Below are 15,784 nucleotides of genomic sequence, written 5' to 3' on the forward strand. Positions count from 1 at the left end.
CAAGAGATGGGGGTGGTGGCGGGGGTGGTTTTCCCCTTGTTTGATTAGGTGGAATCCGGCAATGCAGTACTGCAAAACCTCCCTTCCCCGTTAGCTTTCATTTTGGTGGCTGTGGAGATGTGGTCATTGTTTTAAAAGGTAAAGGTAAAGGTTCCCCCGCACGTGCGTGCTAGTCATTTCCGACTCTAGGGGCCGGTGCTCATCTCCGTTTCAAAGCCAAAGAGCCAGCGCTTGTCCGAGGATGTCTCTGTGGTCATGTGGCCGGCATGACTAGATGCCGAAGGCGCACGAAACGCTGTTACCTTCCCACCATGGTGGTCCCTATTTTTCTACTTGCATTTTTACCTGCTAACTGCTAGGTTGGCAGAAGCTGGGACGAGTAACAGGCGCTCACTCTGTTATGCGGCACTCGGGATTCGACCCGCCAAACTGCCGATCTTCTGATAGACAAGCTCAGCGTCCTAACCCACTGAGCCACAGCGTCCCTTAAGGGTCATTGTTTTATACCCTTACAATTACACAATCTAAAAGGCAGAGGCCCTTGATCACCATGTCCTGTTCTTCACGTTGACCTACCGCTCTTTGTTATCCACAATGGAGGCACAGTGGCTCAGCAGCTTAACGATGCCGGATTTGTCGGCTGGAAAAGGTCAGCTGTCTGTTATTCCAGCAGTTCAAACCTAGCACAGCTGTCCCCAATCCCCGGGTCACAGCCTACTACTGGGCTGTGGCCTATTCAGAACCGTGACACATAAGTGGCGGGCTGGTGCGCGCGCACGGGCAAGTGGTGGGCCAACATGCATGCATGTATGTATGTATGTGCTGGCCGGCCACTCATGTGGACCGGTTCCTCTCTCCCCCCCCTTAGCCGGGCCGCCAAGCCGCAAATGTTGGAGACCACTGCCCTAGTACCATGTGATGGAGTGAGCTCCCATCACTCACTCAGTTTCTGCCAGCCTAGCAGTTCAAAAGCATGCAAATGCAGGTAGATAAATATGTACCACTTTGGTAGGACTAACGGCAGAAGCAAGAAACCAACCGCCGCCAGACCAGCCTAACTCTTGAGGATGCTGATGTTCCTACAGAACACCGCTAGCTGCTCTCTGTGTGAAGCTAGTTCGCCCCCTGTGGTGCACTCTGGATAGCACACACGTGTGAACTGAATGAACTAGCAATCTTAGGCCACCAAACTACTGTTCTGTAATCACACTGTAGATTCCTGGCTTTCACGTACCAAGTCCATACGCTAAATAAATTAAAAAATAGCTATCTATACCTCTCTTGTAAAATAATGTAAGACAGCTGAACAACGTGCATTTGTCTGTAAGAAGGCACAGTAACATGAAAAAAATAAGGGTGAATTTCAACCTTGTAATTTAGCAGGCTCCAAATTTCTGAAGAAACCAATCCTTCTCTGTCTGGTTAAAAGAGGCAATTCTGATGGGGACAACATTCATCTAGGAGCCAAATATTCCTATCATCACGCAAGGTACATCCTGTCCAAACCCACTGCCCTTCATTACCTCTATTTTCAATAGATGTCCATCTTCCCTCTAAGGCACCACTTTATGAGAGACATGTGGATGTACAAACTCACCTTGAGAATGGGGGTCTGTGTTTTGCATGATTTTAACAAACTCCTCGTCCATCCGCTCCACCAAGGTCAAGATGCACCCACGTATGCGAAGGGGCTGGCCACGGAAAAGCAAAAAAGCAGGGAGTGGGATCAGGACTAGTAGCTTTAGCTTAGCTTTCTCCAATGTGGAACTTTCCTACTGCACTGAGTTACAATCACCATCATTCCCAAGTAGTAGGATATTCAGGTGAGCGGACTGTCCATGCAGCATTCTTGGAGAAGTGGCATAAATAAAAACACTTTTTTTTTGGTCTGCCAGTGCGGCAGCATCCTCTTTGATCTTTGCAGATTTCATTCAGCCCTCCCTACAAGTAGTCCTTGACTTATGACTGCAACAGAGCCTGGGATTTTCATTCAGCCTGGAATTTTTCATTCACGTATCACGACGGCTGTGGAGGCAACCATGTGATCAACCTGATTTTATTTTTTTGTGATGGTCATTAAGGGAACCCATTGTCTGCAACGTTGTTTTTTTTTTGCAAACATCGGAAGCTGACATCAGTTTGCAGGAAACACCTTTGTAAATCGTGATCGTATGACCACAGGATGCTGCAAACAGCCACAAATGATGGGCCAGGTGCCAAGGATCCAAAATGTGATCATATGATCACAGGAGTGGGTTAGCAGCCATTGGAACTTTGAATCCAGATTGTGAGTACCTTTGGGGGAGGGGGGGAATCCATCTTAACTCTGAATGGGCACTAAGCAGCCAGTCATAAGTCAAGGACTACCTATATAACTTGTTGCAGAACGGTTTATTGGCAGGGAGGACCTGCAGAAACCCACCTGCTCAATGTTGGCCAGGTTTTCAGAATCTTCTGCAATGTTCTGTCCGATGAAGATGTTGGGATGCGCAAAGAGGATGTCCAGAAGCTCATCAATGCAGGCGAGACATTTTTGCCACATCTCTGGCTGCAAAGAAGGAGAGAATAAAGAGGAACACATAAACAACCTTGGTATTATAGGAATGAAACAACCAATCTTCCGTGTCGTGTATCTCACAGCCAATACGGGCAAGGAACAACATCTTGCGGCACGCCAGAATTAATCCAGCTTACAGGTGAAACTCGAAAAATTAGAATATCGTGCAAAAGTTCATTTATTTCAGGAATGCAACTTGAAAGGGGAAACTAATATATGCGATAGACTCATTACATGCAAAGCAAGAGAGTTCAAGCCCTGATTTGTCATAATTGTGATGATTATGGCATACAGCTCATGAAAACCCCAAATCCACAATCTCAGAAAATTAGAATATTACATGCAATCAATAAAACAAGGAGTGTAGATAGAACAATATCGGACCTCTGAAAAAGTATAAGCATGCATATGTACTCAGTACTTGGTTTGGGCCCCTTTTGCAGCAATTACTGCCTCAATGCGGCGTGGCACGGAAGCTATCAGCCTGTGGCACTGCTGAGGTGTTATGGAAGACCAGGATGCTTCAATAGCGGCCTTCAGCTCTTCTGCATTGTTCGGTCTCATGTCTCTTATCTTTCAACAATGCCCCATAGATTTTCTATGGGGTTCAGGTCAGGCGAGTTTGCTGGCCAGTCAAGCACAGTAATCCCACGGTCATTGAACCAGGTTTTGGTGCTTTTGGCAGTGTGGGCAGGTGCCAAGTCCTGCTGGAAAATGAAGTCAGCATCCCCATAAAGCTCGTCTGCGGAAGGAAGCATGAAGTGCTCCAAAATCTCCTGGTAGACGGCTGCGTTGACCCTGGACTTAATGAAGCACAGTGGACCAACACCAGCAGATGACATGGCTCCCCAAATCAACACAGACTGTGGAAACTTCACACTGGACTTCAAGCATCTTGCAGTGTGTGCCTCTCCATTCTTCCTCCAGAATCTGGGTCCTTGGTTTCCAAATGAGATGCAAAAGTTGCTCTCATCAGAAAAGAGGACTTTGGACCACTGAGCAACAGACCAGGTTTGTTTTCCTTTAGCCCAGGTAAGACACTTCTGACGTTGTTTGTTGTTCAGGAGTGGCTTAACAAGAGGAATACGACATTTGAAGCCCATGTCCAGGATCCGTCTGTTGTGTGGTGGCTCTTGATGCACTGACTCCAACCTCAGTCCACTCCTTGTGAAAGTCCCCAACACTTTTGAATGGCCTTTTCCTGACAATCCTCTCCAGGCTGCGGTCATCCTTGCTGCTTGTGCACCTTTTTCTTCCACACTTTTCCCTTCCACATAACTTTCTATTAATGTGCTTTGATACAGCACTTGAGCAACATCCAACTTCTTTTGCAATTACCTTTTGAGGCTTTCCCTCCTTACGGAGGGTGTCAATGATGGTTTTCTGCACAACTGTCAGGTCAGCAGTCTTCCCCATGATTGTGATTCCTACTGAACCAGACTGAGAGACCATTTAAAGGCTCAGGAACCCTTTGCAGGTGTTATGGCTTAATTAGCTGATTAGAGTGGGACACTTTGAGCCTAGAATATTGCACCTTTTCACAATATTCTAATTTTCTGAGATTGTGGATTTGGGGTTTTCATGAGCTGTAAGCCATAATCATCACAATTATGACAAATCACGGCTTGAACTATCTTGCTTTGCATGTAATGAGTCTATCTCATATATTAGTTTCCCCTTTTAAGTTGCATTACTGAAATAAATGAACTTTTGCACGATATTCTAATTTTTCGAGTTTCACCTGTACCTTCCTTCCTTATTCCCCCATACCTTCATGTATGTAGCTAAGTTGGGGTTGTAGTCATATAAAGAGGCGACGATGTTGAACTTGATTTTGAGGTCCATGGCCACCCCCAGGTTGTTCTCTGCTGCAATTCCAACCAAAAGCTGCAGAAGATCGATCTGGGCAGCCCTGTGGAAGATGACAGAAAGGGTAGAGACTACTGTGACAGTATGTGTGAGGAGATGGCAGGTTATTATTTTGAGTTACTTCCTCAAACTCAGCACAGTTTACTGGACTTCGACTTCCGGGTGGCAAGGCTCCGTTGATGGCGGTCGTTCCGGCAATCAGCCCCGTTGTTTTCCGTTGCAGCCGCTAAAACAGCGATGAGCAGCTGTTTTGCAGCTCGGAAACCCTCTCCTCGGGAGAAGGGGGGGTGAGCGTTTAGGTAGGGGTAGAGCTCCCCTAGACCACCAGAGTTCAAATTCTGGGGGTTGAAGGGTGAGAGCCCCCCCGAAGCCTGAATTAGCTCCGGACTCGGGGACTCCTCTGCTCCAAGGCTTTGGAGCGGAGCAGGACGCTGCAACCATCCCTGCAATCAACAATTAACTTTGGATTACCTGGATGCAGGCAGAGCTGTACAGGAGAATATTGAAACAGCCAAATATCAATTTTGAAAGGCTTTTGTTTGCTTAGTTTGGGAGTGTTAAAGAGTAGACACTGAAAATCTGTGAAGGCAAAGCTCTAACGTAAAAGAAGATGGAAATCTTTGGCCACACCTCTTCTTCTGCAGAAGTCCTTCTCAAACTTGCCTGACAGGTGAAGAGGTTGGATTATAACCTCAACTTGGAACATGTGGCTTCTCCTTTCTGTCTAGTCTGGCCTGATGCAAACAAGCCACAGCAAACTCTAGACACAAGCCTTATGCCCACTTCCATGGTGTGGGGATAAAAAGTTCAAAAAAGGTCAGCCCCCCCCCATTTCAAATAGCCATCCTTTAGCATGCCACAAGTCTGGAGGATTTACCATTGTTTCTGGAGGTTGGATAATAGAATAAGCTTCTTCAGTTCTGAAGAAGCTTCTGGGATGAGAAGCAAAATGTCTTCAAGGAAAAACAAAGGAAGTCCAATTGCCTCTTGCAAAAGCACCTTTGGGACAACCGTGACCGGGATGACTGAGAAACTCCACAGACATTTAACTGGGGTTGACGTATTTTTCCATCTATAAGATGTGGCCTTGTATAAGACGCTCTGGCATGCGAGTTCCAAGCTTTCAGCAAACGAAGTCAGTGCTGGGAGCAACCGCCTCCCAGCACTCTATAAATAGATGCCTCCTGGCCGGCCCCACCCCCCACCCCCCCTAACCAGCATCCGGCACGTTGAGCATCCATAGTCAGTACACAGTAGCAGCCTTCTGACCCTGGTGAACAAACCGGCGTGAGCACCAGCATGACAGCAAGGCAAGGGGAAGCCAAGGCAGGTTTTAAACTCCCCGCCATTTCTCCGCGCCAATCAGCTGTTTGGCGGAGCGCTGAAAAAGCTGAGCCGGCAAATCCGGAGGTTCGGCCGGCCGGCTGACGATCTTGCATCTTATACACAGAAAAATACGGTAAACTGGCTCAGTGGGTTAGGACACTGAGCTTGTCGATCAGATGGTTGGCAGTTTGGCGGATTGAATCCCGAGTGCCGCGTAACAGAGTGAGCGCGTTACTCGTCCCAGCTTCTGCCAACCTAGCAGTTCGAAAGCACGTAAAAATGCAAGTAGAAAAATAGGGACCACTCCGGTGGGAAGGTAACAGCATTCCGTGTGCCTTTGGCATCTAGTCATGCCGGCCACATGACCACGGAGACGTCCTCGGACAAGCGCTAGCTCTTCGGCTTTGAAACGGAGATGAGCTCCAGCTCCTAGAGTCGGAAACGACTAGCACGCATGTGCGGGAGAACCTTCTTTACCTTTTAGCAGCAGGTATCGCTCAATTCCTCCTTACTATCACCCAGATGAAAGATGAAGTCTGCTTCAGGGCACAAGATATTGCATCGTGTATTAAACGTGCACATGAAGCTCAGAACTGACCAGATCTTTTCAGAGGAAAAGAGTTCAGTATCACGCAAGGCGGACATGCTCTGTGTATATATATATTTTTACCGCCATCATTCCTCTTCATAATGACAGCCTCCCAGAGGAACACACACACAAAAAAAGCAAGCCATCAATTTGAGCATGATTTTAGTTACTCTTGCCCAGTGATGTTAAAATTCATTTGTCTCACCTATCGGTGCCTTTCTTGCCACGGGCCTGTAGAATTTCGTTGAGTTTCTTCACTACCACAGCATGGTTGATCTCTGTGCCCTTAGCAAACATCTTTGGCTTTTCCTACAGGGAGGGGGGAAGGAAACAAAAAAGAAAGGATAAATTTTCCCAATTCCTTCTACTCCCTCTCTGGCTAATCTCCCAGCTGGAAAGAGGAAGCCACTGGCAATGCCTCACCTTAACCAGAGGGACGCCCCCTTTGACTTTTTCCCATTCGCCGCCTTCGTCTTCTTCATCGTCTTCATACTTTTTGGATTTACGGTCTTGTTTTTTCTTGGCTTTATCTTCTTTTTTCTTCTCCAGAATCCTCTTTTCCTCCTCCGTGCCAACTCTAATTTTGGGAGGATTAAACAGATCCGGTTTTCAGTGGGGGGGGGGGTTTTCCCCCAATGCTGCGATTCAAAAATCTTGAGCTACCTACACTTCATCCTACACAAACATTTACGGGAGTACCTTTTGCCGGCGTTAACTTCCCATCGCCCTGTGCGCTCCCACAGAGGGCCTCCTCAGGGTGCCGTCGGTGAGGGAATGTCGACTGGCGGCCCCCAGGGGGAGAGCATTCTCTGTGGGCGCGCCTGCCCTCTGGAATCAGCTTCCTGTTGAGCTCCGGATGGCTCCCGACCTTAGCTCTTTTCGCTGCAACCTCAAAACTTGGCTATTTGAACTTGCCGGCCTGGACTGAGGGACTGGGATTTTAGATTTGAATCCAAACCTTCACAGCCAAGATGATGTTACTCCAATGTACCGAGATGTCCCTGATATCTAACTACCTTTGCACAGATCCCTGGTTTGCTAAGATCGGAATCAACTACTAATAAATAGATCCAACTGCTGTAGCTTTCCACCTAGAGGAAATCTGCATCTATCAACAGCAATTGGGACCGGGGATTCCAAATGACGTCATCAAGCACAGTGTCCTGCGACCATGCGGTTTAGTGACAGCCACTCCAGCAGTCCTGGTTGCCGTCATTAAATGAGGACTGCAAGGAGCTCGTGTAATCAAGACTTCCAACTTCCTGCCAGCTTTTCCTGACCTCGCTTTTGGGAAGCTGGCAGGGAATGTTGAAAAAAATAATTATTGTGATCATATGAGTACAGGTAGTCCTCGACTTACAACAGTTCGCTTAGCGACTGTTCGAAGTTAAAGTTACAATGGCACTGAAAAAAGTGCAACCCCAAGCCACAGCCGAGCAAGACACCTACCTGCCTGCCTGCCTTCCTGTTGGCGCTCTTCCTCCTGTCCAAGGTTTTCATTGTTGTGAGCATTTCTGTTGAGGATTGGCAGTGGGGGGTGGGGGGGTTTGGTTTTTATTCCCCCACCCCCCTCTGCTGGGTGGTTACAGCTGGTTTTGGTCACTTCACATGACTCTGGGACACTGTGACCGTCATAAATATGAATCAGTTCCCAAGCATCTGAATGTAAATCACAAGACCCTGGAGATGCTGCAACATTCCAGCTGATCGGCGCTTCTTCTGGGCTCAGCAGAAGCGCCAGGATCAGCCCCGAGTTCCAGCTGGAGCCTGGCGCTGATCCTGGCGCTTCCGCTGAGCCCTGACAGCCCTACAGCTCCAGCCATCTCTTGCTCAGGCTTGTGCGGTGCTGCCACCGGTTCAGCTCATTCCCCTCCCCCGCTACTTTTCTAGGATGGTCGCGTACCACCTGCCAGGTGCCAATGTACCACAGGTGGTACCCGTTCCACTGGTTGAAAAGCCCTGCTATAGACTGGGGCTGCTGGTTATAACCTAAAACATCTGCCCTCTAGACAGGTAAGCACAAAGCGAAAACATTTAAGATTCAACAAGGTAAGTACAATCTGTTTAGCCTGAAACATGAGGAATACGGTTATACAAGAAGTCCTCGCTTAACAACCATTCATTCTGTGGCCATTTTTGAAGTTATGACAGCACTGAAAGAATGACACTTATGCCCGGTCCCTGACGTTAAGGCAGCGCCACCATGGTCATGTAAACAAAATCTGGACACTTTGCAACCTACTGACATCGACCAGAGCATGAACTCTTGCCGTTCAGCTGCCATGAACACTGCTGCCCCCACTGATTTGTGGTGGTGCAGTGGTTAGAAGACAGTATTGCAGGCTAATTCTGCCGACTGCCAGCAGTTCAATTCTGATTGGCTCAAGATTTGACTTAGCCTTCCATCCTTCCGAGGGTCAGTAAAATGAAGACCCAGATTGTTGGGGGCAATAGGCTGACTCTGTAAACTGCTCTGGGAGGGCTGTAAAATGCTACGAAGTGGTATATAAATCTAAGTAATAGCTATTCTTCTTTCTGCTGCTGACAAGGTGTGCCCTTCATGAGGCAACTGGTGGCTGTTATGAGCCCTCCTTTCTGAGGATGCAGGCAGCCTTCTCATAAGGCTTCAAGAATATCATGTGTGGCCTCAGGAAGGCTTCATAAAGACTGGTGCCATGCCTACATTAGCAACAGGAGACGGGGTCAGTTGAGGGTGGCAAGGGTGGCAGAGCACAGGGCAGTTTGCACACCCTCCCCAAACCAGCAGCAGCTGCCCCCCCCAAGTGCGTGGACTTGCACGACATCACAAAAATTGGTGGCTACTTCTGTGCCCTTTGATCCCTGACAGTAGCCACTTACCCACCTGGGACCTCTGACTTCCACTGACTTCGCTTGTTAAAAGCTGGCAGCTTGCTTTAACCACCCACGGCAATCACTTAAAAATAGCAATGGAACTGCTGGGGTTGTCATGGTGCCACATTTTACAATTGCACTTCTTTAGTGAGGGAAATCCCAGGTCCCAATTACCATTATAAACCACCTGTCGCGCATGATGGATGATGTTGCACGAAGGTAAGGTTCCACCTCCCCTTGCCTCTCTAAGGAATGTTGTCCTTACTTCTTAAGGAATTTTGAAGCCAAGGAGGTGTATTTGCCCTCATCTTCGTCTGACTCTGAATCAGATTCTGAATCTGATGAGCCCCAATCTTCATCATCATCTGACTCCTCTTCTTCCTCGTCTTCGTCCTGTCAGGAAAAGTATAGATATATGTATATATTACTCCAGCAGATCATCTTCCAAAGGAATGTTCTGCCACGGCATAGCAAAGGTCCCTCTAGCACAGGGGTAGGCAACCTCGGCTCTTTTATGACTCGTGGACTTCAACTCCCAGAATTCCTGAGTCAGCATAGCTGACTCAGGAGTTCTGGGAATTGAAGTCCACGAGTCATAAAAGAGCCGAGGTTGCCTACCCCTGCTCTAGCAGAAAACTGCTTTGTCTCTAATAAAATCTGATTGACGTGGATAATCTGGCTGAGAAAAATGGGAGATTCTGTCTTACATCCCCCGAGGGAGGCTTGGGTTCTCCTACTCTGAATCCTTCTGGACAGCCCCGAGGAGGTGAGTCATAAAATCTTTCCTTGAGGCTCTTTCCCGGAACTCTCACCTCTATCTTTTTGAGAAACTTGCTGCGACTCTCAACTGCTCCCTCTTTCTTTTTCAAGAAGGCTGCTGCACTTATTCCATCATCATCATCCTCACTGGAGGAAGAGGATCCTGAAGGCGGAAAACGGGAGGAACCATTGAGAGGGGAAGATTTCACCCAACGAATCCTATGAAAACACTTACTCGGAGCAAGAGGACATCCTTCCAAATGCCCTGGCTCCTGCATCATCACTTACCCTCCGAATCGTCACTTTTCTTGTCCTCATCTTCATCAGCCGACAGCTCAGGATTCTAGGAGAACATGACCCAACATGCCGAGATCGTGATATGTATTTTGCTACCCCGCCCTGTATTAGCCAAACAACTTTCTTGCCCATCGCAAACGTGGCTGTTCCAAAAGTCCTCTCTTCAGCCATAATCCTACACGTTTGCCATTAGTGTGAAGGATGGACAACCCAGCTAAGCCATCAATTCCAGACACCAGTTGTTGTAAAATATGTCTCTGCAGCCTTTCCTGCATGGCTCAGTACCTGGCGGTAAGCAGTGATCTGGGTTTCATAATCTCGGTTGTACTTCCGGATCTTCTGGCGGAGGGTACTCAGTGCTTTGGCATTGTTCTTGTTCATTTTTTTCTTGCCTTCCTTGTCTTCCCAAACCTACAGAAGACAAAAGATGGCATACAGAGAGACAGCATTCGTTGCTTACTCAAGCTGTGTGACACCTATTCCATTCAATAAACTACTCTCCTAGGACCCAGTTAATATTGTGCATACAGCACAGGCTTACGTGCCCTCTTGCTATCAAGATGCCTCAGAAACAGCAAGTATCAATGATTAATGGAGATAGCATTTTTCAAATACCCAACTCAGATACAAAGCACTGAGTTTGTTACACTTCAGGGTAGCAGAAGAGTTCTTTCAGGCCAAAGCAACGATCACAAAAAGGCTTAAACTATGAAAGACAAATTGGGAAAACAAACAAGCTAAACCATCAAAAACATGCCAATTCCAAAATCCAGATAGCTACTGAAACTATTATTAATGGATTAGTATTAAATGAATGTAGAGAAAGGTGTGTGTGTGGGGGGGGGAGGTTATAAAAGAGCCATCGCTACCAAAAAGGTTACAACTCTTGCTGGAGCTACGTAATCTCTGAAAATAGATCTCAGATGATGACTTTGTTTTAAGCTGATGCCAACCAGATGCTGGCCTCCAACTTCCACGACTTCCAGCAGCGCTGAGGATCGTAGTGGTTGAGCATCATACAGACACTAGGTCAGGGGTAGGCAACCTTGGCTCTTCTATGACTCATGGACTTCCAACTCCCAGAATTCCTGAGCCTGCATAGCTGGCTCAGGAATTCTGGGAGTTGAGGTCCAGGAGTCATGAAAGAGCCAAGGCTGCCTACCCCTGCACTAGGTGAATGCTTTGTAAATGACTGGAGGGGCTGATTAAAATAATTTGATCTTAACAAATAGGAAGGCTCATATATATATATATATATATATATATGAGCTGGCAGCACTGATTATCAGCCCATTACACAAGAGTTCTAAAGTGAAACCAGCAAAAGGGCCTAAAGTTTGAATACCAGTATTCTTTTTTTTGTGTGTGAAGAAAACGTATTTACTAGGATTTTTTTTTCTTCCCAAATGTTTGTGCAGAAAAACTGGAATGATTTACCAAGATGTCTTTCTTGAAATGAACAAAATGCTTTTTAGAAGCTTTTAGATTTAGCTTTCACGTGTAGCATAACGTCAATTATTACTATTTTTTTACATCAACCAAAGTTACTTTCAGATGTATTGGTTAACCAATCTCCAACAAAGGAAAATAGATCACGATTTCTAAATTTATGGAAATGACACGAGCCTGCACTATCTACATTACAAGGCAAAGGTTTCACTCAGTCGTGTCTCGACTCTAGGGCACGGTGCTCATCACCTTTTCTTGGCCAAGGGACCCAGATAACTTCCATGATCATGTAACCAGCATGACTATACGCCAAAGGTGCACAGAACGCTACTATCTTCCCACCAAAATGGTACCTATTAATCTATTTGCACTTGCATGCTTTCGAAGTGCTCGATGGGCAGGAGCTGGGATGAGTAACAGGAGCTTACCCCTTGCACAGAACTATATTGTAATTAATTCATTACGAACCGGCAATTAGCTCAAAATAAAGAGACAGGGATAGAGTCAGGAAAGATTATACTTACACCTTTGCCTCAGTTCGGAAGCCCACTGTTACGTGACCTCCATCAAGGACTTTTCTGATCAAAGACCCATAGTAGACCTGCTAGATGTGACCCATTTCTTTTGTATCACAGGGGGGAGCATGTTTCAATACACTAAAGAAGCGCTTTCCCGAACAGATATGTAATATTTCCTCATCAGACACCCCCCGCCCCCCAAAATCAACAATTTTCTTGTCTTTCATGATCCCCAGCTAATACCTCGTTGAGATAGTCCTCGAGATCTGCCAAGATGCGGATATAGAAGTGGGGCACCCCTTCCTTGTCGACAATACTCTTGGCCTTCCCATAAGCCTTGCCCAGCAACTCAAATTCCTCCAGACATTTGGTGACATCTCGGATCTTCATAGCATTCCGTATTGTTTTGATCAAATTGGTTAGTTCCTCAAATCTGGCACACGGGAAAAAGTAGACAACGAACAATTAAACCGGGGGGGGGGGGGGGGGGAAGAAAAAAAACAAAACAAGGAGATATATCTAAGCAATGAATAAAGGCTATAAGCTCAGAGAAAACAATGCCACTAAGCCCAATGGAAACCAGTTACCAACAGGATAAGGGGCTTTGCAGAGATTGAAAAATATAATTTGGTTCAATCCTCCAAACTTTGGGAGCCCTTCTTCCGGTAACAATCTATACATACCTTTTGTCTTTAGCACTGCGCACAACTCTCTTTGTATCTTCTTCATCCTCACTCAGCAGCAGAGGCCTATAAGAAGAAACAGTTGATAGATATCTGTGAATAACTGACAGAGGAAACTGGAAGTCAGAGGGGAATAATTGTAAGACAGAGAACTCATGCCAAGTTATTAAAAAAAAATCACCAAGAGGATTGTTTTCTAACATTTTTGAATGCATCTGTACAGGGATCCTTCAACAAACAATATTAACACCTGAATGTTTTTCTTTTCCTAGACTATTCTTAATTATGGACTTGAGATTAGCTTCTACACTTCTGAGCCTAATGCTATTCCTGAACTAGACTAGAAATGCAAATTGCAATATCATATATTTTCATTCAGCAATCTGAACCAATGTGCAAAATCTGTCCCAAAGTCTCATTCCGTCCATTTTACCCAATCTAATTATTTTCTAGGAAGCTTTGAACCCATCTCTCCAATCCTTACCATTCCGGTCATACTTACTGTTTCCCAAAATTGCCTCCAACAGGTTTGGTTACTAATTCATCTCCAGAGAGCGATGATTCTGACTCACTGTCTGAGCCAGTGGTAAAGAAACGCGACATGGTGACAACTTTGGATTGTCACTCACATACAATTTCTGACCCTGGAGGATAAAGATTGAAAAGTCCAGTGAATATAATGCTTTCATATGTGTGCATTTATTTTTTATTGATTTGAAAAAATGGAACATCAATGTTTGTACTCTTTGATCAAGAGAAACTTTGCCTCCCGAGCAGAAACCAAATATTAGATGTAACTGAAACCATTAAATGGATGAGATTTCTGGTCCTTGAGATTAGGTATGTAGCCTGTCCAGCCAGTCCACTGATACAATTAATAAAAATCACAATTATAATAGGAAGCCTAATATAGACTTATCGTAATTTAATAACCAGGCAACCCTACCATCTTCCCTCACAAAACAAAAAACAAGCAGAAAAGCCGGGTGTATCCATATACACCTGATGTGGTACTGCACATCTGGCATCGCCATTCCCAAGGAATCTCCTTTATAAAATGTTGAGCAATGTCCTCCCCCAACCTCTTCCACCCTTGTGCTAGTTGTTGCTGGAAAGCGCTGGGAGTCAATGACATTTTTTTCTATAAACATGTGGCTTTTTTCCTCTCCAACCTGATGACCTCCGGCTGTATTGGGCTTCCTCCCACAATCCTTAGCCCCCCCCCATGGGAATTGTAGTTGAAGACCAACACATCTGGAGAACATCTGGTTGGGGGAAAGCCGATACGCAATAATTAATAACAATAATTAATAACAACACTCCCCATTGCTCTACGTAAACTTTACCAAAACTTGTGTCCAAAACTCAGCTAAATAATATTTAAAATTAACCGATCAAAGGAAGGCGGACATGCCGGAAAAGAATGTATTGTGCCCAGTGCTTTTTTTGTAAAAGAAAAAAGGTGCCGGAACTCACACATGTCATACAACCCGCCTTGCCTAGCCTACAAGGTTCCATCCAAAAAAAGGTGCCGGAACTCCGTTCTGAGCGTTCCCACGAGAAAAAAAGCCCCGATTGTGCCTATTACCCTTTACGGCTAGCTCAAATACTCTACCGTCGCTTCCCCCTCCCGCCCTCTAGCTCTTCCATCCACCTTCCCCTTCCCCTTCCCCTTCTCCGGCCTCCATCGCCCAGCAATCGGCGTCAACACGCACTCACCACGGCCCGCGCCGAGCAAGAAGCCTAGCCTCCACGCAGCCACTGGGCAAGCGCAGGACCTTCAAGTCGTCGCCTCCTGGGGCGTAAAGGATGAAGAAATTCTCTGTCGCAGAATTGATGACTCCTTCCGCTCATCAAAGACCCTCCCCCATTCCTGGCGGCTTCGGCTACTGAAGAACCACAAAGTTTTTGACTATAGAGTTTGCAAGCTCAAGTCCAGCTGTATCAGTCTAGCGCCCCCTTGGAAGATGATTGGAAGTAAAGCATGTGAATCTACTCTCTTTTTGCTGTCCACGCCTTGCCGCATTTTGGGGGGTGGGGGTGGGGTTAATAATTACGATCTTTTTTTTCACATGGATTTTCTGATTTGAATCGGGATCCCCCCTTTCCGCTGTCTTTCCTCCATATTGCGTCAGTTTTTAATTATGTTCTCAAAAAAAATGGGTACCGTACGCTGATATCCGCGCACACTAATCAGTAATTCAGGACAAAAATGATATTTTATCGGTTTATTCAATTTACTCGACAAAAAAAATAAACAAACTGAACATTTCTTAAGTAGCTACAGAAAATTATATTTTGGGGGCATATTTTACAAGTCCCACATCTATATAACTGCCTTCCATTGGAAACAGCAAGTGAATTTAGCTTTGCTACATGGGAAGTGGGGGGAGGGAGGGTAAGAGCAAATAATTACATACATTTAAATTAAAATAAATTTGGTTAGTACAATTTATTCCACTGTATTTAACTTTCCCTTCCATTACAATAAAAATATGTATAATGTGCCCATGCCCCTGGGATATGAACCAATCACAATTATTAAGCTAAAACAAAAGACTCATCTTCAGTGGCATTTAAACAATCTATACTGCACACAACAAAATCAGCATAGCTATGAGGGGGTTCAGCTCCTTGCTTACTGAAACAGATTTGGAACAACACAAATGATAAATACTCATCTGTACATTATACATTTCATAGAAACAATACACTCTTCTATGTTTGAGCAAATTAAGCCTATTAAACACTGTTTGCAAACATATATAGGAATCTTGTGTTGCGTTTGGATTACATTTAAAGCCTGTTAGTGAATATTGCAATTTAATAACCAATTTATAATTTCACTTCTAATTGACAAGGTTCTCTAGAATGTCATTTTACC

At 45.6% G+C, this 15,784-nt stretch overlaps 1 protein-coding gene across 1 annotated transcript in view; it reads right to left on the reverse strand.

Moving 5' to 3' along the window:
- Positions 1 to 14,721, reverse strand: part of LOC308677428 (eukaryotic translation initiation factor 3 subunit C-like) — a 26,413-nt gene extending 11,692 nt beyond the window's left edge. Inside the window, exons 1-13 of the mRNA XM_081343799.1 lie at positions 14,620 to 14,721; positions 13,403 to 13,544; positions 12,901 to 12,966; positions 12,461 to 12,650; positions 10,536 to 10,661; positions 10,242 to 10,296; positions 10,007 to 10,116; positions 9,460 to 9,587; positions 6,765 to 6,918; positions 6,547 to 6,650; positions 4,328 to 4,469; positions 2,423 to 2,548; positions 1,598 to 1,691 (exon numbers count right to left, since the gene is read on the reverse strand). Coding sequence (XP_081199925.1) covers positions 1,598 to 1,691; positions 2,423 to 2,548; positions 4,328 to 4,469; positions 6,547 to 6,650; positions 6,765 to 6,918; positions 9,460 to 9,587; positions 10,007 to 10,116; positions 10,242 to 10,296; positions 10,536 to 10,661; positions 12,461 to 12,650; positions 12,901 to 12,966; positions 13,403 to 13,503 — 1,396 coding nt within the window. The 5' untranslated portion in view covers positions 13,504 to 13,544; positions 14,620 to 14,721. The remainder of the gene's footprint in view (positions 1 to 1,597; positions 1,692 to 2,422; positions 2,549 to 4,327; positions 4,470 to 6,546; positions 6,651 to 6,764; positions 6,919 to 9,459; positions 9,588 to 10,006; positions 10,117 to 10,241; positions 10,297 to 10,535; positions 10,662 to 12,460; positions 12,651 to 12,900; positions 12,967 to 13,402; positions 13,545 to 14,619) is intronic.
- Positions 14,722 to 15,784: the final 1,063 nt, after the last annotated feature.

This window comes from Vipera berus (genome assembly GCF_964194415.1).
Source record: "Vipera berus genome assembly, chromosome: Z".
NCBI lineage: Eukaryota > Metazoa > Chordata > Lepidosauria > Squamata > Viperidae > Vipera > Vipera berus.